This window comes from Cervus elaphus, chromosome 19, assembly GCF_910594005.1.
Source record: "Cervus elaphus chromosome 19, mCerEla1.1, whole genome shotgun sequence".
Classification (NCBI taxonomy): domain Eukaryota; kingdom Metazoa; phylum Chordata; class Mammalia; order Artiodactyla; family Cervidae; genus Cervus; species Cervus elaphus.
In genome coordinates this window covers 38,686,649-38,706,455 of record NC_057833.1, presented here as the reverse complement: position 1 = coordinate 38,706,455, position 19,807 = coordinate 38,686,649, and the positions used below count along the sequence as shown (strand labels likewise).

Sequence of the window (19,807 nt, the reverse complement as noted above, 5' to 3'; positions counted from 1 at the left end):
GAACGTGGAGTCTCAGCCACTGGACCACCAGTGAAGTCACTCGACAACACTGCGAAAGAGTGAATTTCTCTTTCTTCCCAGCCTAAGAACTTAGACTCTTTCACCCTTAGCTTTTTTCCCTACCCCTGACCACCCCCCCACCCCCCAGCCTCACCATTAGAATCTACCTCCTTCTGCCAAACCCACACACCTGAAACTGTTCATTAAGTCAGGTGGAGAGAATCTGAAATCTTGTTGTTGTCGTTCAGTCTTTATGGCCCACTCTTTGCAACCCCATGGACTGCAGCATGTCAGGCTTCCCTGACCTTCACTATCTCCTTCTGATCTTAGCCTGTGTCTGAATACTTGATATTTTCCCTGGTGGTTCAGCAGTAAAGAATCGACCTTCAGTGTTGGAGAGGTGGGTTCAATCCCTGGGTTGGGAAGATACCCTGGAAAAGGAAATGGCAACCCACTCCAGTATTCTCACCTAGAGAATTCCATGAACGGAGGAACCTGGAGGGTTACAGTCCATGGGGTCGCAAAGAGTCAGGCATGACTTAGCGGCTAAACAACAAAATACTTGAGACTTGATGTGGGAAGAAGGAAAAAGAAAGAGGATTTGAGTGTGAAAAAGGAATCTTTTGGCAACGAAAATAAATAAAGTGAAAAGAGGCTCCTATCTGAGACTATTCTGGGGAGAAGATAGGAAAAGGACAGCAGAGGGTATCTCGGTCCTGCTTTCTAGAAACGTAGCCTGGAGGCTGCAGGATCTCAGGGAGAGAGCCATGTGACCATATGGAATGACCTCTTGGCAGTCATTCCATTAACTGTCTTACAGAGACTCCTGTATTGCCAGTTTGATACAGAAAAAAGCAGGTAAACTAGACCTAAAAATCATGTGAACAGAGTAGTAAGCAGGGGGACCTGGTGGACCAGTGGTGAAGAATCAGACCTCCTTCTCATGCCTACCACACAAACACCTTGGCACTATGAGAGTAAAACCCTAGAACTGCTTTGTGTAGGGAGTAACAGAAAGTTCAAGAAGGCCTGAGGTTAAATTTCCCATTAGCTCAGTTAGGATGGCAACTTAAAATAGAAATTAATCTATTCCAAAAATAAAGTTGTATTTTTTGTGCACCTGAATTTATGGTCATGATTCATGCTTGCAGCCTTTTTTTTTAAAAAAAAAAAACAAAAAACAATTTATAGCATGAGCTTTGTTTCCTTAATAATTGAATTGAGAATTTGTTTTCCCAAAAGGAAATTTAGGGGACTGGATAACAAGTGGAAGAGAATTTGGGTCACTTTTATAAGAGTAATCCTTTTAGTGATTAGTGATTTAGTGATTTAGTGATTAGTAAATTCCTTCTTGGTAGGTCCAGCCTCAGCATAAGTACCAGCAGAGGAAAGATGCCAGAATTAAAGGAGTTTAATCCAAGAAAGAAAGAAATTTTGAGGATCAGAGATTTGCCTCAAGTGATATAGTAGCCAGTGACGGACTTAACTTCCAATCTGTAGCACTGATGTCTTTCCTCTCCTTTCCTTTCGTCTGTCTATTCTTATGCCATTTCCTCCCCTACCCACATTTTGCCCTATCTTGAGTATGAAAATAAGGTTATAATAACTTGCAATTTTGCATTACTGGTCACATTTTTATTTCTGGTTCTCATTCAGGACATGATTCATTTTTCCCCATCAAGGAAATCAGATTTTATTTTGGCAATGTATATGCAAAAAACTTTGAGATATGTAGAAATTCAGTGTTGAATGTCCCAGGACATGATTCAGAGGCTGATTCTGGGAAGGCCTGAATCTCTGGTTGTAGGGGATTATTGTGGTTTGGTAATGAGAAGCTGGGAAAATTGGCTTCTGGAAGAGGCAGAACTTCACCTTTCTTTAGTGAAGGAAGTCTGTGAATATATCTAATTGGTCTCCAGTGGAAGCCAAAGTGTCTGTCACCTGGACCTCTTTCTTTGGAATGCCTAGGTGGTGGGCCATGTCCTCGGCGATGATGGTCTTGGGGACCTTGGCTATGTGGTGGTGGGTCACAGGGTCCATGGTCATAGAAATCATGGGGATGATGTCCATGGGGGTGGTGTCCATGAGGATGATGTCCATGGGGGTGGTGTCCATGAGGATGATGTCCATGGGGGTGGTGTCCATGAGGATGATGTCCATGGGGGTGGTGTCCATGGGGATGATGTCCATGGGGGTGGTGTCCATGGGGATGATGTCCATGAGGACGATGTCCATGGGGATGGTGCTCATCAGAACTAGAGTTATGAGGGGGCCTGTGGTTCCACTTGGGGCCAAAGGGAGGGTGAGGACATCTTAACCCTGGAGGGGGAAATGGTAGAGGAACCCTCGCTTGAAATGGTGGACTGTCTGAGTGATTTTTGTGTTCTGGAGGAGGCGGGCATCTAAAGTTATGTGACTCATGGGGATGACCATGATCTTTAGATCCCCTGGGCTTAAATGGAGGCCTTCCAGCAGGAGAATGCTCATGCTCACCAGGGTGGAAGGGACGGCCCAAATGATGTTGCACACCACTGAAGTTTCTATGTTCCTGATGATGGAAACAGAAGAGTGGATATCATCATGTAACACAAAAAGAAGCTAGATGTTTAATTTAATTTATGTCAGTGGCATCTAGATTTTTAGATTCCACAACTATTTTTAAAATTAGGGTATCAAAAAAGGATTTCTCAAATTCTTCTCTAGCCAACTCACATTCAAAATACAAACAAACAAAATCAAATTACAAACAAAACTGTCATTTACTACCATCATTATTTCACAATAGAAATATTTTAATAATCAAATAACATTTGATTATTTTAACATTTTTGTTATTTTCTGACTCTTGTCAGAATCAGAAACTTAATCTCAGGGTAAAGGGTAGTACTTTAGATGAAATAAATGTTATATTGTGAAAACACTCCTTATTATTATTCTTCCCATCTCAATATAAACTGATGAAATTATACTATAAAATGATCCTTATCTACAGATCAACCTTTGGAAAATTAACGCCTTATAATTTATATTCTCAACGAGAGTCAGGTTTTATGGTACAAACATCTCCTACTCCTAAAGAATGATCACCTACCTCTGTGTAATTTTCCTTGTTTAGATTTTAATTTTTAAGAAATCTGTGGAGCCATGTTCATGGTGACAAGCCTGCCCCCTCCATTGGGGTGGTGCTGGTACATGGGCACTTGGATTATGCTCAGGTTTGTTTGTTTGTTTGTTTTTTGATATAAAAACACTGTGAAGAATATCTTGCTATCAAATAAAAACTTTCTGGGACATATGTAAAATACTGTTTTGAGTCTTAGTCCATATACCTTTATATAGTAAATTTAAGCCTCATTCATTTTTTAGGTTCTATGCCTAATATTGAAAGCTAGAAATTAAGTGTCAGCACTGGAGTCCTGACTACAAGAGCCACTTTCAATTCATTAGAGGTTGGTTGAATTAATCATGATTTTACTTTTCTGGCAAATCTTACCCTTCTCAATTCTTGGGGGAAAAAACTCCATATTTTTTGTGTCATATCAGCAATTTGTACCGTCCCAATTGTACTTTCCCTGTTCTCTCTGTGTTTCTCCTCCTTGTCATCCCTACTCCCTCATCCACCATCTCTTTCTCCCTCTTCTGTCTCTGTCTGTCTGTCTCTCTCTCACACACACACAATACACATCAACAACCATAAGAACAATATATGCTGTGTGTGTGAAAATATCACCTAGTTTGGCACTGATCATGACAAAGACTACTGAAGCAACCCACCTTAAGGTTGAAGACTTCACACTTTGTGACCATGTTTTTTGGGGTTTCCAAGTCAGAGGCTTCCACATCATAGAACAAATCTGCTCTGCAGAATCCGAAGATCTATAAAGAAGAGATAAACCTGTTAGGGTGTGTGTGTTTGAGTGTGTATGCGCAGGTGGTAGGAAGGTATCCAGCTTTGTTGTGAACTCCCAGACATTTGGGAAAGGAAAAGAGGCTTCAGAAAAATCAGGATTGTTGTTGTTTAGTCATTAAGTTGTGTCCTGAGGAGGGTAAGATGTGCCAGAAAATAAGGAGATCTTCATGCAGATACCTGAGTATCAAAGGATAAGTGACCAGGGGAACAATCCCTTTGATTGAGCATCAGGAAGACTGGATTCTAACCTCAGCTTGGTTGTGAACATCAGGCAGGACCCTTTGCTGAGCCTCAGTTACCTGTTTGTCAGAGGGAGTCACTGTGAGGTGGGAATGAGGTGACGTGAGTGACAGCGCTGTTGGCTGTCAGTTCTTAATACAAGCTAGTTAATTGTTTTACTTAAGTGTTTAATCCTAGTGGGTAAAAAAAAATTCCAGTGCTAAGTGTAGGTAAAGAACATGTAAAGTTTTATAATATATGTGATACTCTCATGATTCACTTAACTGCTCTGTGCCTCAGTTTCCCCATCTGTAAATCAGGAATAAAAATAGTATCTACTTCGTAGGGCAGCAGTGAGTTAATAAGGCAACATATGTAAAGCACTTAGAAGGATGCCTGGCACATAGTAAGTGGTTTCTGAATGTTACCTAGCATTTCGCAGACACCGATTATACTCACATGAGAGTGTCTGGGAAAGTGGTGACTGGAACAGTTCCTCACAGAGAAGTCCAGGAAGTAACCGGTACCTTCCCCTCCTCTCTAGAACAAATTGGATCCAAGCAGTTTCAAGAACATAAAAAGTTAAAAAAAAGCGGTAGATGCTTACTTTCCAACATACTATAAAGTACTATGAGGATTCGAAATCTCCAATATGCACCATTTTTCTGATGGTCTCTGCCTTTAAAAAATTTATCATGATAAGGTTTCTATTTCATTGAAAGTTTCAATTAATACCTATAATTAAGGGTAGTGTGAAAAATCAACATTCTCAGAGGTACCACTATCATCCACTTGATGGAGGTTTCCTTCAAGCCTTTTCCTAAATATGTTGCCCATATACACATATATCTAATTATTTAACATAAATGGGATCATAGTCTTAAGTATTGTTCTGTAACCTACTTTTTCCATTAGCAACATATCTTAAAACTCTTTCCAGTGCATAAACATTCAAAATGTTGTTTTCATTAATTGCGGTGTATTCATTCCATTGTTTGCATGCACCATAATCTATTTAACTGCACTTACAAAATGCATGACCGACATCAACTAGCCGCTGTGCAAGGCTAGCTTGGACGGGAAGCACTGCGGTCCTGGGACTGGGAGGCAGAACTGTCTCACTCCAGCCACACCACTAGGAGTGGTAAGGTGGGTGCTGAGTCTATGGTTTCCATCATAATACAGGAGATTAGGATCAGATTATTTTAATGACTCACATAAGTTTTATTATTCTCTTCTGTCTTTCCCTCTTCCTTGTTTGAGTTTTTCCTTTTCTCTGCTCAATATTCACACACATATACTCACAACCCCAAAAGCCAAAGAACTGAAGGAGGGAGCCTCAATTTAAAAGGCCCCAAATTAAAAGGTCGACTGAGGGCAGCAAAGAGGCTCAGGGCTGCCAAGCTCACACCTGCTGTGTTGGACCCTGGGCCCTCAATGTTAGCTAGACATTAGAGGAGTCTCACCGCTCTTATAGCCCTCTTCACTTTGTCCACTCTGAAAGGAGCAAAGTCACTGTTCTCCCTTTTGTACTTCTCCAGGGCTTTGTCAGCTTGTTTTCTGTAGAGCTCAGTATCCTCAAAGAAATCGAAGAGCACTGGGCTGTCTATTGTATTGGCCAGTGCTGAAGAGACTGGAGAAAGAAATTGGCAGTTTTGCGGTTACTGAGTTGGAAGCAGTAATGTCAATGTTGGGACTTGATACATGTAATCGTGATGGCAAGAATAACAAGAGCTTCCATTTTACAGATGGAAATTGAGGGTTGGAAAGGTAACTTGTCCAAGATCAAGTCAGTCAATCAGTGGCAGAGCTAAACTTAAACCCAGATCCTTCTAATGCTCAAGTCTCTGTTGTGACCCCTATTCATGACAACCCATCACTCATAAAGTGCTAATATTTTAATGAACTTCTCCCTGTCTCTGCCAAGGAGAGAGGCATTGTTAACACAAAATTTTGCCCAGAGAGAGAAGATGCAGCTCAATCTTTATGGCAACCTTGTGAGGGAGCTGCTTGACTGTCGAATTTTTATATATTGAACCATGTTAAGATTAATTATTTTAAAAGACATTCTGTGATCATCCTTTTGAAAAGGTGAATTTAATATGTGTGTAATTTAGAGTCAGCACCAGTGGAATAGGGTCATGTCTTTGCCACACTTTGGCTCTGTTCCCCAGGCTGGGTCACTGAATCTCCTTGAGGCTTATTTTGTATCTAAAATAGAAAGTATTGTAATCTTTACTTCATAGTCCTGTGAGATTAAACAAGTTAATATATGAATAACTGCTTTGTGAACATACGTAACTTTCAATTGTTGAAGTCAATACTTGAACGCTAAGTACATTGCAAAGTGTACTACACAGGCTATCTAGTTAATTCTGGGAAGAACCTGAAGGGATAATATTATTGTTATCTTCATTTTACAAAGGAGGAAAGCTTGAAGAAGTAACTTGCCCTTAAGACCATACAACTAGTAAGTGTTGAGGTTGGGGTTCAAACTCAAATTGGACCCCAGAGCCTATGTTCTCTACAATGATGTCATACAGCCCCTTGTAAGTGTCTGTTTTTAGATGTTGAATTTCTATAAAAGAAGATGTGCCAGTAATAGGGAAAAATCTCTCTTCTCTTCTCAAGAGAGCAAGTAATAATTGCATCTGCAAGGGCAGGAACCATTTCTGATACATACTTCATAGACTTCGATGATGAATACCACTGTTTGATTGAATTTTGTATGAACCTAGAATTAATTAGCATTTTAACAATCATACCAGAACTTGTGGTGCAGTTAAAGTCATTCACTCTAAGATCTTCAGATCCAGCCAGATGTGTTATAGCGATTACCTTACATTGTCCAATCACCTATAAGAAAGAGAGGTTTATTTTATCACCTATTTTCCTTAGGTTGACCCGAGGGAACAAAACATGAGGCAGCATGCTCCTACTATCCATTTGAAATTATTGTGCTTCCTCTCACCATACCCTCTCTCAAAAACCTATATTTTCTTAGCATAGTTCTGTGAGCTGGATATGCTACAAGCATCCAAAACCCTCATGAAAACCACAGAGAAAGTGTTGAAAGAGATCATGGCCATATCCCAAACATTTTCAAGGAATAAAAAAGCTAAAACTGCTGGATATGTAGTCATCTTATTTTCTGGAACTGAAATCTTATATCTTTGCATCTTCCTCTGTGCTGGGCTCTGAGAACCCATGTGCAATGTGCAGAACAAGGCTCTATTCCTCATGGTGACTGCAACTAATCCCTTTGGCCATTTCTGTTAGGGAAACCAGTATTCACCGTTACAGGTTCAGAGGATCTTAGACATTAGGTGATTTGCCCAAGGTCTCATAGCTGGTCATGCTATGACATGGGACCATAAGCCCCATTGACTTTTCTTGAACTGATTTCCTGGTATGGCTCTCAAGAAAATATTACTTGAAGTCAACATAGTCCTTATAAGCCATGAGGCAGAAGTTTTGTTCTTATTGTTTTACTGTGTAAGCCCAGGTGTGCAACCACCCTGGGCAAGAAGATATTTCTGCTTCTATCTATTGATAGAAGTCAGGAATGCTAAGAGGAGAGGAATGGTACCTGGTTTACTTACTATTTCAGATGGACGATGAGAAACATCTGGCTCACAGTCATCCCAGCGCTTCCTGGATAGGACTGGACAGTCAGATTCTTTCACATCCAAGACTAAATAGTAGACAGTTGTGGATTCCTGGGGAATGCCAAGAAAGCAATGGCTGGGTGGTATGTGGAAACCCAGAGTTTTCCAATAAAAATAAGCTCTTTATTTCTTAAATAGAATTCCTGTCATTCTACTCCTCTCTACAAGTCATTCTACAAGTCATTGCAGGTGCCCTACCTTTATATCATTTGATCTGTTTATTTAATAAAAAGCATCAGAGAGTTTTTAACTGGTCATAATGTTGCTTCTGCCCATGAATTTTAAAGAGCAGTCACAAAAAGGCAGTGTTGGTTTGGGTGGAAGTATTGAAGGTACAAGACTAGAATATAAGCGATGACAGCCATATATTCTATATGTGCAGTTGTGTCCTCTCATCCTGTTCTGTTCCTGAACTTGGGCTTCTTCTTCTTTTTTTTTTTTTTTTAAATAGATTGACTCTTTTATTTTTCCTTTGGCAGCTATGGGATGCTAGTTCCCTGACCGGGGATCAAACCTGTTCCCCTTACAGTGGAAACTTGGAGTCCTAACCGCTGGACCATCAGGGGAATCCCAGATTTCTTGTCTTCATTTCAACTTGCCCTAAGCTCAATTCACTCTCTTCTCTTACAAACTAGCTCCGTCCCTCTACCTCCTTTGTCTAATCAGAGATGCCATTATTTATTGCCTTAGTCTTTGGCTTAAGGAATGTCTCTCTTCCAAGGTGATGGCTGTTCCAAAACCCACAGAGAACCTCTGGAACCCCTCTGCCTTTGTCTGTTTCTCCATACCTTCTTTCCAGATTCCCTGCACACATAGAGGTGGTATACCAGGAATTCTCCTAGAAGGCCATTATCCAAGCCATTATGTTATTCAAATACTGCTCATTCTTCAGGATCCAAATGCAGCCTTCTCCCATCCATGATAATTGATCTTCTATTTTATCCCTCCAGCATTTATTCCACTCACTTAGTCACCTGAGTGTATCCCATCTTACCCAGTTCATCTATGTGTGTATGAGAGCTGATGATTATTTCCTTGAGAGCAAGGCCCATAGTTTATTATAATTTTTCTCTTACAGCACTTAGCCATTGATTGGGCTCTGCATAAGTGCTTATAAGTATTTAGAGGCTGATCAAGGACATAATGACTGTGCTTAGTAGCTTCAGTCACGTCCAACTCTTTGTGACCGCATGGACCATAGCCCAACAGGTTCCTCTATCATGGGATTTTCCAGGCAAGAATACTGGAGTGGGTTGACATGCCCTCCTCCAGGGGATCTTCCCGACCCAGAGATCAAACCCACGTGCCCTATGTCTCCTGCACTGGCATGAGGGTTCTTTACCATCAGTGCCACCTGGGAAGTCCAGGACATACTAGTAACAAATACTAATTCAAAGGATAAAAGAACAGTTAGGGCAGCCCTGAGGGCTTCCCAGGTAGCACAGTGGTAAAGAATCTGCCTGCCAATACAGGAGACACAAGAGACACTGGTTCTGTCCCTGGGTGGTGAAGATCCCCTGGAGGAGGAAATGGCAACCCACTCCAGTATTCTTGCTTGGGAAGTCCCATGGACAGAGGGGCCTGGCGAGCTACAGTCCACGGGGTCGAAAAGAGTCAGACATGACTGAACACAGTACAGCACAGAGCAGCCCAGAAGCGAAACCGACAACTCTGAACAAAGCCAATCCACTGTGCAAAGTGGCAGGCTTAGGAGCTAGCGTCTCCTTTGGCCCTGGTCCATCACCGCCCCATTCAGCTCTGCCATGGGAGGCTCCTCACCACTTTGTCCAAGTGGGCATCAGCGACCCGCAGCAACTGGAAAAGGTAGCCATCCCACCGTCCTTTATTGATCAGGTCCAGAGCTTTTGCAGCCACAGGCTCAACGGCATCGCAGCCTGTGGGATTCACAGCACAAGAACACTGCTGTATGATCAGAAGGATGGACGACAGTGCTGCAGTGAGTACCTTCATCTTGTTAAAATGTGGAAAGCATCCCTTGCTCTGGGTTACCACGGCAGAGAAGTTTACACAAATTTTCTAAAATGCACACACAACTGATTATGCAAGATTTTATACATTTTCGTTATGTAACTGGTGATGTTCACCTTGACCCCTGGTTCAGCTATCTGTCAACACTCTGTAAATGATTAGTGGGCCCTGGGGACAGAAAGTTGAAACATGCCATGTTTAAAACATGCCTCGTTTTGAGGCTAATACCCTCAAAACCACGTGTCCCAAAGTGGGGAAGACAGTGAGATGTTTTATAGTAATTGTTCAGAGAGGCTGTGATCAGCTTATGGTCATTCTTCTAATGGGTTCAAGGTAAGGTAAGTAGGAGTCAGCATCATCAGCCTTCAGGCCTGACAGGTCTGGGGTCTGTGTATTTGGAGGCAGCATACCATCATTAATTGTTAACTTCTCCCACCTGGAGTGGGAGTATCTGCAAAACAGCTTAAAGATATTGTTGTATGTAATTGTTGAAGAGGAAACAGGACCTAGGCCCAGGCTACTCTTGACTATTTCTCCCTGGTCTTGAACCCCTGTCCGTGCTAAGTCACTTCAGTCATGTTTGACTCTATGTGATCCCATGGACTATAGCCCGCCAGGCTCCCCTGTCCATGGGATTCTCTAGGCAAGAATACTGGAGTGGGTTGCCATTTCCTCCTCCAGGGGATCTCCCCCACCCAGTGATCAAATCCACACCTCTTTCTTACATCTCCTGCATTGGCAAGCAGGTTCTTTACCACTAACACCACCTGGGAATCCCCTCCCTTTTCAAATTAACAATTGCTTGAACTGAAAGTCAGGGAAGGTCATGGAGGCTAAATGAAGGCTGTTCCCTGTAATCAAAGAAATGGGGGACACAGAAAACTTTGTGCCCGGAGCCTCACAGGATTCTGCTCAGTATCACCTGGGAAAAAGTTGGGAGCACACTCATGTCATTCCAGTTCTTTGTGACCCTTAAAGTATGCTAAAGAGAATTAGTTCATGTGGAAGAGGAAGGTGGTGAAGGTAGCAGTCAAGTCATTCGATGCCCTTCCCAGAGATAGGGTTAGAGGGCATATACCATTGGGTGAGGGACCCAGCACTGGGGGATAGGGTTGAGATTAAGCTAATCCCCCATCTGCACCCCTCCTGAAAAAACAGTATAACTGCACAGATCCCTCATACCAGTAGAGCCCAGCAGCATCAGGAAGGATGAGGAGAAGTCAGCCCAGGTTGCCTCCCCACAACCAGTGACTTACAGCACCTGCCTTCCTCCCCAGTCTCCTTGAAGTGTCAGAGTCTACGGCCATAGTTCTCAGCCTTGAATTCATATTGGAGTCACCCAAGGAGCTTTTCAACATCCTTATGTCCAAGCCTTCTCCCAGAGAAATTAAACCAGGGGCTTTCGGGGTGGACCCAGGCGTTGGTAGTTTTCCCAATGTGCAGTCAAGGCTGAGAACTGGTTGGGCTTTGGACACAACCCAAGGGAAGGGAAAGAATTTGAAGAGAGAAGCCATGGGGAAGGTGTATGGAATGAGACCTCACTTCCCAGAATCGTAGTCTGATGTAGTGAGTGTTAAAAGGGGAAGAAATCCGTTTTGAATTATATATGAGATTGTACCTTTAATATTAGTAACACTAGCTTTTAAATATCCAAAACAGATGGCTTCAGTGTAATTTAGAATGACAGGAATTGTATGCAACCTGGCCAAGGTGTTACTCAGCGGCTCCAACCCAGGGAGGGAAGGGAAGGTCATTGATTAGAACACAACCGTATTATGTTTCAGTGGAGAACAGGTTGAACTCCTTAATTAGGCTTTTCTAGTCATGAGCCATTAGAGAAATACAAATCAAAACCATGTTGAAATACCATTTACACCCATTTAGAATGGCTATATGGAGAAGGCAATGGCAACCCACTCCAGTACCCTTGCCTGGAAAATCCCGTGGACGGAGGAGCCTGGTGGGCTACAGTCCATGGGGTCGCTAAGAGTCGGACACGACTGAGCGACTTCACTTTCACTTTTCACTTTCATGCATTGGAGAAGGAAATGGCAACCCACTCCAGTGTTCTTGCCTGGAGAATCCCAGGGACGGGGGCGCCTGGTGGGCTGCCGTCTATGGGGTTGCACAGAGTCGGACATGACTGAAGCGACTTAGCAGCAGCAGGATTACTACACTGGCCTCACCCAATACTGAGTGCCCTGGGTGAGTCAAATGCTGGTGGAGGGAAAGAGATGGGAACACTGAGGGGATGGAAGAGGGCACTGACAGTGAGAGTCAGCTTCTCCTGAACACTGTTGTGGAAGGACTGATGCTGAAGCTGAAACTCCAATACTTTGGCCACCTGATGAGAAGAACTGACTCATTTGAAGAGACCCTGATGCTGGGAAGGATTGAAGGCAGGAGGAGAAGGGGACGACGGAGGATGAGATGGCTGGATGCCCTCACCAACTCAATGGGCATGAGTTTGAGTAAACTCCAGGAGTTGGTGATGGACAGGGAGGCCTGGCGTGCTGCAGTCCATGGGGTCGCAAAGAGTCAGACACGACTGAGTGACTGAACTGAACTGAACTGTTGTGTTAAGACCTAGGGGTAGTAATGAAAGCCATGCTTTCCTTGCTCTATTTTTTGGCCCTGCCATGTGGTGTGTGGGCTGTTAGTTCCCTGACCAGAGATCCAAACCGTGCTCCCTGCATTTGAAGCACAGAGTCCCAACCCCCAGACCATCAGGGAAGTCCCTTCCACCTGCTTTATCGAACCTTAAAGACAAATAGTGTACTAGCGATGTCTTATGTTTCTTGCTAGACCCTGACTGAAATAGGGTCAAAGATACCAACTGATACCCCGACTGAGTCATTTTTCTATCTTAAAGGAGGCAGATAAGGGTAATAGTGTGTGAATGTTGTCTATTGCTCCTAAGCAAATTATACCAAGGCATATGAACCTCTTTTGGGAAACAGCTCCCGGGAGAGAGGAGAATAGTCATATCTGCAAATTCCCTGTCGTATGAGTTTGCTAGGGCTTCCAGAACAAAGTACCACAGACTGGGTGGCTTAGACAATAGAAGTAATTTCTTTCATAATTCTAGAGATTAAGAAGTCCAAGATCAAGGTGTCAGAGGACTTAGCAGCAGCAGCAGCAGCAGGGCTTGAAGACTGTTCAGACACGTAAGAAAAAAAAAAAAATCCACCTTCAAGTGGAAGGTTTTGCAGACAATATCTGACCAATACTTGATGCTGAAATGATTGTGGAATAAAGGAAGAGTGAAGTGCTGATGAATCCCAGTCTCTTGATAGCCTTTAATTTTCATATTATTTGATCAGAAGAATCACACTATTCTTTTGTAAAAAATTAACAGAAATCTCAACTACATAGAGTTGGGAAACCAGAACGGGGAGCATTCATGCCCTGTGACAGTGGCAGAGCCCAGCAAACAAGAAGAGAGACTTCTGTCCTGGCAACGGCTCAGCCAATGGAAAGCCACGGACTCTGTTTACTATAGCGCTTCAACTTTCTTTTCCTCTTTGTAAGTTTTCCTTCCCTTGCTGTCTGGGGAGTTCTCTGCAGCTCTCTGAGTTTACAAACCCTAAATTGCAGTTTTCTGCTGATCCCAAATAAATCCGTCTTTACTGGAGAGATAGCTAGCAGTGTATTTGTTTCAGGCCAACATTTTGGTGGCCTGTACAAGGCCCAGAGAAGATGCCCAGCAGCTCCAGGGTTGGTGAGCAAACAGGTGTGGTATCCACAGTCGAACCAATTGTTGTTCATGGTTTTTCCTGCCCAGGAGTTTGAAGGTATAGCTTTCTCCTGGATTTGAGCTTATACCTTCTTTGCTTTGTTCAGTTCAGTCACTCAGTTGTGTCCGACTCTTTGTAACCCCATGGATTGCAGCATGCCAGGCCTCCCTGTCCATCACCAACTCCTGGAGTTTACCCAAACTCATGTCCATTGAGTCGGTGAGGTCATCCAACCATCTCATCCTCTGTCGTCCCCTTCTCCTCCTGCCTTCAATCTTTTCCAGCATCAGGGTCTTTTCCAATGAGTCAGTTCTTCACATCAGGTGGCCAAAGTACTGGAGTTTTAGCTTCAATATCAGTCCTTCCAATGAATACTCAGGATTGATCTCCCTTAGGATGGACTGGCTGGATCTCCTTGTAATCCAAAGCTCCAGGCTTTATTCAGCATCTATTTAAAGGTTCCCTCTTTCTGGTTAAGGCCTTATTCTGCATGTGAAGTTGGCACTTCTGCCTAATTTGAGATCAGGCTGTTTCACTGAATGTGGCTAACCTTCACCTATTCCCTTTGGAACAAAGGCTGCTTCTCCTGAAACTGGATATCCTTTGACTCATTCCTTGGGGAACAGGGGATTTTTTTCTGAATCAGTGTGGAGTTTTTCAGCCTTTGACATATTCCTTTGGAAGCACTGTCTTCTGGAGACTGGCCTTTAAAAGCCTTACAGTCTGGATCCTTCAGACTTTCAAGGTGTCTCAGTGGTAAAGAATCTGCCTGCCAATGCAAAAAGATGCAGGAGATGTGGTTTGATTCCTGCATGGGGAAGATCCCCTGCAGGAAGAAATGGCAACCCTCTCCAATATTCTTGCCTGGAAAATCCCATGGACAGAGGAGCCTGTCAGGCTGCAGTCCATGGGATCACAAAGAGTCGGACACGACCAAGCATACACATACACACACACACACACACACACACACACACACACAGAGATACATATACTGGATCCTTTAGAACCAAGCTATCTCCTTAAGACTGGCTGGGATCAGCCTGCTAGCTGTTTGAGCTGTTCGTGCTATGAGATATTCGAGCTGTTTGAAATTGAGATATTCGAGCTGTTTGAAATTGAGATATTCGAGCTGTTTGAAATTGTTCTTTACTGTAGAGGAAAAACTCTAAGAAATGGGATCCCAGTTATATAAGCATTTTTCAAGGTGCCCCCCATTACAGAGAGTCCTGCTGATTTTATGTCTAAATACCTTCCTCATATTCATTTCTAACTAAGTAAGTGGACTTGACCAAGGCAATTTAGAATTCCAGTGGCCATTGTGGTGGACTTTTGAAATTCACAAATTTAATTTCCTTAAAATCAAACTGTACTACAGTAGGTAAAAAATTTCCAGAACTGAGTGGTATGCTAATTTCACTCATTACTTTGAGACTTCTTAACTGTTATCAGGAGTCTGAAATTGTCTCTACAAAAGATTAACTGAGGCAAACAAGTGATGGAAGAAAGATAAAAGGGCTCCCAAAGTCTGAGGCTCTTCTTCCTTGGTTTCTTTGTCCCAGGCTTTGCCTCTGGCATCACATTCTTCTTTCTTTTCTATGATGTCTGTGCCTCCAATACATCTTCCAATCCCTCAGACAAGTTTTCTCTGAAACTCCCCCTACTCCCTTACCAGCTTGGCTTCTCTGACTTTTATCAGCTAATTCATATGCTCATTGGTGAAGACCAGGTCCAGTATTGAATGAAAACCACTAACTGGGGAAGTCCTGAAAAGTCTCTAGAATTACAACTGGGAGTCCAGTCCACTAATTTACTATAACATATGATCAGGCTCAGGCAATCTCTAGCAACCTCAGTAAGAAATTCCTAGGGCTTTTCGAAAGTCTGTTGATGGGAACAAAATCCAGGCTTGTAAACAAAACTCTGATGAACTGGTTCATGAATATCACAGTAGACTTCAGATTCTGGTCTTCCATATGAAGTTGATTCCACCTGGGTAGCTTATAACTATATGTTTATTAATGGGCTGAACCAGGATCTTTCCCTTCTAAAAGAAGGATCAGGATAGAAGGCAACTATGTCTGCTCAGATTTAGTGAATCTGGCAAACCAGCTTTCTCATTCTCTAGATGAGTCACCTCCAAGGAAAACAGCCAAAATCTTAATATTCAGCTCCAACAAATGAAGGCACCTATATGAAATGAAAACCTTCCTGGCTTCCTCTACGATTGCAAAGGACCAGGACTTTGGAAAAGAGATTGTTACAAATTTAACTGCTTTAGGTACCCTCAGCCCTCTATCAGGTACCATCAGCCTTTCCAGCATCCTCCTGATTGTCGATGATGAAGCTCCGAAGAACTATAGGAGCTCTTCCCAATAACCCCTCTTAAATGCCTTAGAGAAACATTTTTCTGGATTGGGGATGAATCTTTTCCAGTCCTAAATGACACTAGAGCCATACTATTTTTGTTCTTAATATATATGTTTAATTGAAGTATGTAGTTGACTTACACTAGAGCCGTACTCTTTGTTGTTGTTATTCAGTTGCTAATTCATGTCCGAATCTTTGCAACCCCATGGACTGTAACATGCCAGACTCTCCTGTCCTTCACTACCTCCTGGAGTTTGCTCAGACTCATGTCCATTGAGTCGGTGATGCTATCTAACCATCTCATCCTCTGTCACCCACTTCTCCTCCTGTCCTGAATCTTTTCCAGCATCAAAGTCTTTTAAAATGAGTTGGCTCTTTTCATCAGGTGACCAAAGTACTGGAGCTTCAGCATCAGTCCTTCCAATGAGTTTCTGGGGTTGATTTCCTTTAGAATATGTTCTTTGTACTCAACCCAAAGCTAATAGATAGGCCTTGCCTTGAAGCACTAAAACAGTTCAGACAGTGGGGCACTCCAGTGAGCCTCAAGAGGTTCCTGTGTCTGAACTCATTCCTTTTGTTTAGCCCTTTTGAGAGATATCCACACTTTTCCTCTTAGTTCCTCTCAGTCATTTCAGCTGCTCAGTCGAGTCTGACTGTTTGTGACCCCATGGACTGCAGCACTCCAGGCTTCCCTGTCCTCTCCCCTCATTAATTTATTAGAGACTTCTTAGAGAAATATACTGGAATGTCTTTCTCCAAAAAGAGGGGCATAATTCTAGAAAACTGACAGTCATCATCAAAGTGACCCATGAGGTAAATTAAATGATCTTTTGATCTTTCATTTGTTCCATCTCTGACAGTAGTAGAGCAGATTCTGGAAACACTGAGCATTTGTCTCTATTCAATCAGCTACCACTTTTTTATGGGCTCAATCCACAGCATACTTCCCATCAAGATTCAAGTAGATCCCTCAAAACTTCTTCCCAGAATTAATCAATACCCTGTTTGTAAAGAAACCCTTCAAGGCATAAAGCCCATAATAGAAGATTACAAGGCTCAAGGCCTCATTTTCCCTTGTACATTAATAGCTCCTGCATACTTCCCATATTACTGGTGAGAAAATCTAAGGACCAAGTGTTGAGATTTGTCCAGGACCTCTGAGTAATAAGCAACATTGTTATCCCTCATAACTTACTAACATCCATTATCACCGGAAGTAAATTTTTTTTTACTGTAATTGATTTATGCAGTGCACTCTTCAGTATTCCAGTTAATGAAGCTAGCCAGTACCTTTTTGTCTTTACTTGGGAAGAAAAAAATTCACCTGGAAAGCAATGCCTCAAGGTTATACTGACAGTCCTTCTGAAGGCTGATCTGAAATATTCTTTCTTTCTTTTGTTTTTTGGCCACACCATGGGGCTTGTGGGATCTCAATTCCCTGACCAGGGATTGAATCCTTGCCCTTGGCAGTGAAAGTGCAGAGTCCTAACCAGTGACTGCCAGGGATTTCCCTGGGCTGAAGGCTGATTGGGATGATATAAATTTCCTTAGGGGTTTTACTTTGTTGCAACAAAGTAAAAGTAAAAGGTGGATCCTTTGCTTCTTTGCTGTCTTTTTCAAGTCTTCTCACAGGAAGACAGCATCTACTTGCTAAAACTTTTAGCCTTAAAGGGACTTAAGGTTGTCAAAGAAAAGTTGTAGCTTGTCCAAATGCAGGTTTGATAGTTAGAGCATCTGATAACAGAACAAGGTCTGTACTGAGATCCAGATAAGACCTCACAGTGTCCTAAGTCCCATCAGACCTAAAACTAAGCACAGCTGTGAGGTTTTCACAGGCTAGTTGGTTATTAATGAAATTAGATTCCAAATTTCTTTCTTATGGCCAAACCTCTATGTTTTACTCAACAATAGAGGCTGCAGTTTTGTGGGAAGAAATGGCAACATAGTCTTCCAGGCCTTAAAGGAGAGTCTAATGAACTCTCACCTGACTTCGGGCATCCCAATGATCAGATTCCCCTTTTCCTTTTTGTATGTGAAGAGGAAGGGAATGCCTTAGGGTACTCACCAAAAACACAGGGGCCACCATCAACTCACAGGGTATTATGGCCAGCAACTGGATCCTGTGGCAGAGGGATACCTCCCTTGCCTTAGAGCTATTACAGTCAATGCACTTTTGGTTAAGACCACTGAGAAAATTGTCGTGGGATACTTGTTAACTGTTTTTGTACTTCATACAGTTAGAAGCCTCCTGAACTCTTATCATGCTCAACATTTCTCAGCCAGTCACCTCACCTGTTATGAAGTCCTTTTGTTAACTGTTGCTCACATAACTCTTTTACGTTGTGATAGCCTTAACCTGGCTATGGTTCTGCCCTCCGTCACTGACAAAGTTCTTCGGGACTGCTTAACGCTGATAAACTTGATCCCTTTAATGATCTGTAGGAAATTCCATTGGGTAACACTAGTTTCTCGTGGTTTGCTGATGGATTTTATTTAGAGGTGACAATGGCAAATATTGTGTTGGGGATACCTTTTGATCTCCTTTTGATGAGGTTGAAGCAGCATCTTTACCTAAGGCTACTTTGGCCCAACAGGCTGAATTATATGTTCATACACAGGCTTGTTCTTAAGCCATGGACAAAACTGCCATTCTTTATACTGATAGTAGCTATGCTTTCAGAGTAGCTCATAATTTTAGAGTGCCATGGGGGAAAATGTGCGTTCCTTACTTCTCTGGAAATAAAATTTTTAAATGGCTCCTATGTTTAGGAATTATTAAAAGGACTGCTTTAACCTATTGCTTTAGCTATTATTAAGATCCCCAGGGCATTCTAAATTTGACTTTCTGGGAAGTAAGGGAAATTCACCTTTCTGAGATTTTTGCACGGAGTGCTGCCTTTAAAGGGACCCACAGCAGCCAAACCCCTGTCATGGTCCAAAGGGATATTTCTCAAGTGATAATTTAGAAAAACTGGCTACTGAGGCCCCAAAACTGGCCTCAGAAAAAGAAAAAACAAGATTTTTCAGCAATAAAGAGAAACCTCTAGTTTTCTAGCAGCCCAGTTCTGCTGGTGACTCTAAAATTCCCACTTCTCACCACTGTACATGCATTAAACCATTGGTATCCTGACAAAATAACGTCATGGACCAATATTGGTGGGAAAACACTAGTAAGGTACAAAACGTACCTAACTCACTTGTCCCACTTGTCCAAAGTACAACCTACAGAAGCCTGTTCATACTTTTCTCAGATATTTTATTAAACTGCCTACTGGACCTGAAAAATGGATTCCATGCAGCTTGCTCCATGTGATGAACATAAGAATATTTCAGTCACAGTCTGCATGTTTTCACACTAAACTGAAACCTTCCCTTGTAGACAGGCTACTGACTCTTCTGTGGCTAAAGTCCTCCTAGAAAAGATTCTCCCTATCTGGGGAACTCCTCTCAAACTTCAGAGTGATCGAGGAACACAGTTTACTTGCCAGGTGTTTTGATAAATATGTGCTGTTTGGTCGCTTTTACACTACCATTGTGCTCACCACCCTCAATCCTCTGACTTGAAAACATCATTAAGACTCACTTGGAAAAGTCTGTAGAGGCCCTCCAGCTACCTTGACCAAAAGCATTGCTATTGGTCTCTTTAGATCTCAGATCTGCCCATTTTGGAACTCATAATTCGCACCCTTTGAGATGGTCACAAGACACCCAATGCACTTGGCTCCTGCTTCTTTTGACCCACAGCTAATAAAGGAGAGGCATTCCAATATTGCAAAGGGCTAATTGTTCCTATTAAAAATAACCATGTTTCGGTAAAGCAATCTTTTCACGGTGTGCCCTTGGGAGAAAAAGACCTTAAACATCATACCTTGCAACCTGGAGATGTTGTCTGGTTTGAAAAGATGTCGCCAGAA

The 19,807-nt window shown here is 42.5% G+C and overlaps 1 protein-coding gene across 3 annotated transcripts; it reads right to left on the bottom strand.

Moving 5' to 3' along the window:
* Nucleotides 1–1,613: 1,613 nt before the first annotated feature.
* Nucleotides 1,614–9,837, bottom strand: HRG (histidine rich glycoprotein). 3 transcript variants are annotated; one of them, XM_043873983.1, is made up of 8 exons: nt 9,577–9,837; nt 7,732–7,848; nt 6,895–6,985; nt 5,596–5,762; nt 4,589–4,669; nt 3,775–3,876; nt 2,095–2,548; nt 1,614–2,064 (listed from the first exon to the last, which is right to left on the bottom strand). In XM_043873983.1, the coding sequence occupies exons 1-8, from the start codon at nt 9,766–9,768 to the stop codon at nt 1,694–1,696; spliced, it is 1,575 nt and encodes a 524-aa protein (XP_043729918.1). In that variant the 5' UTR covers nt 9,769–9,837; the 3' UTR covers nt 1,614–1,693. The 3 variants fall into 3 exon arrangements, with proteins under 3 accessions (XP_043729918.1, XP_043729919.1, XP_043729917.1); XM_043873984.1 differs by having other exon boundaries at nt 1,614–2,319; nt 2,494–2,548; XM_043873982.1 differs by having other exon boundaries at nt 1,614–2,548.
* Between the last annotated feature and the right edge of the window lie 9,970 nt (nt 9,838–19,807).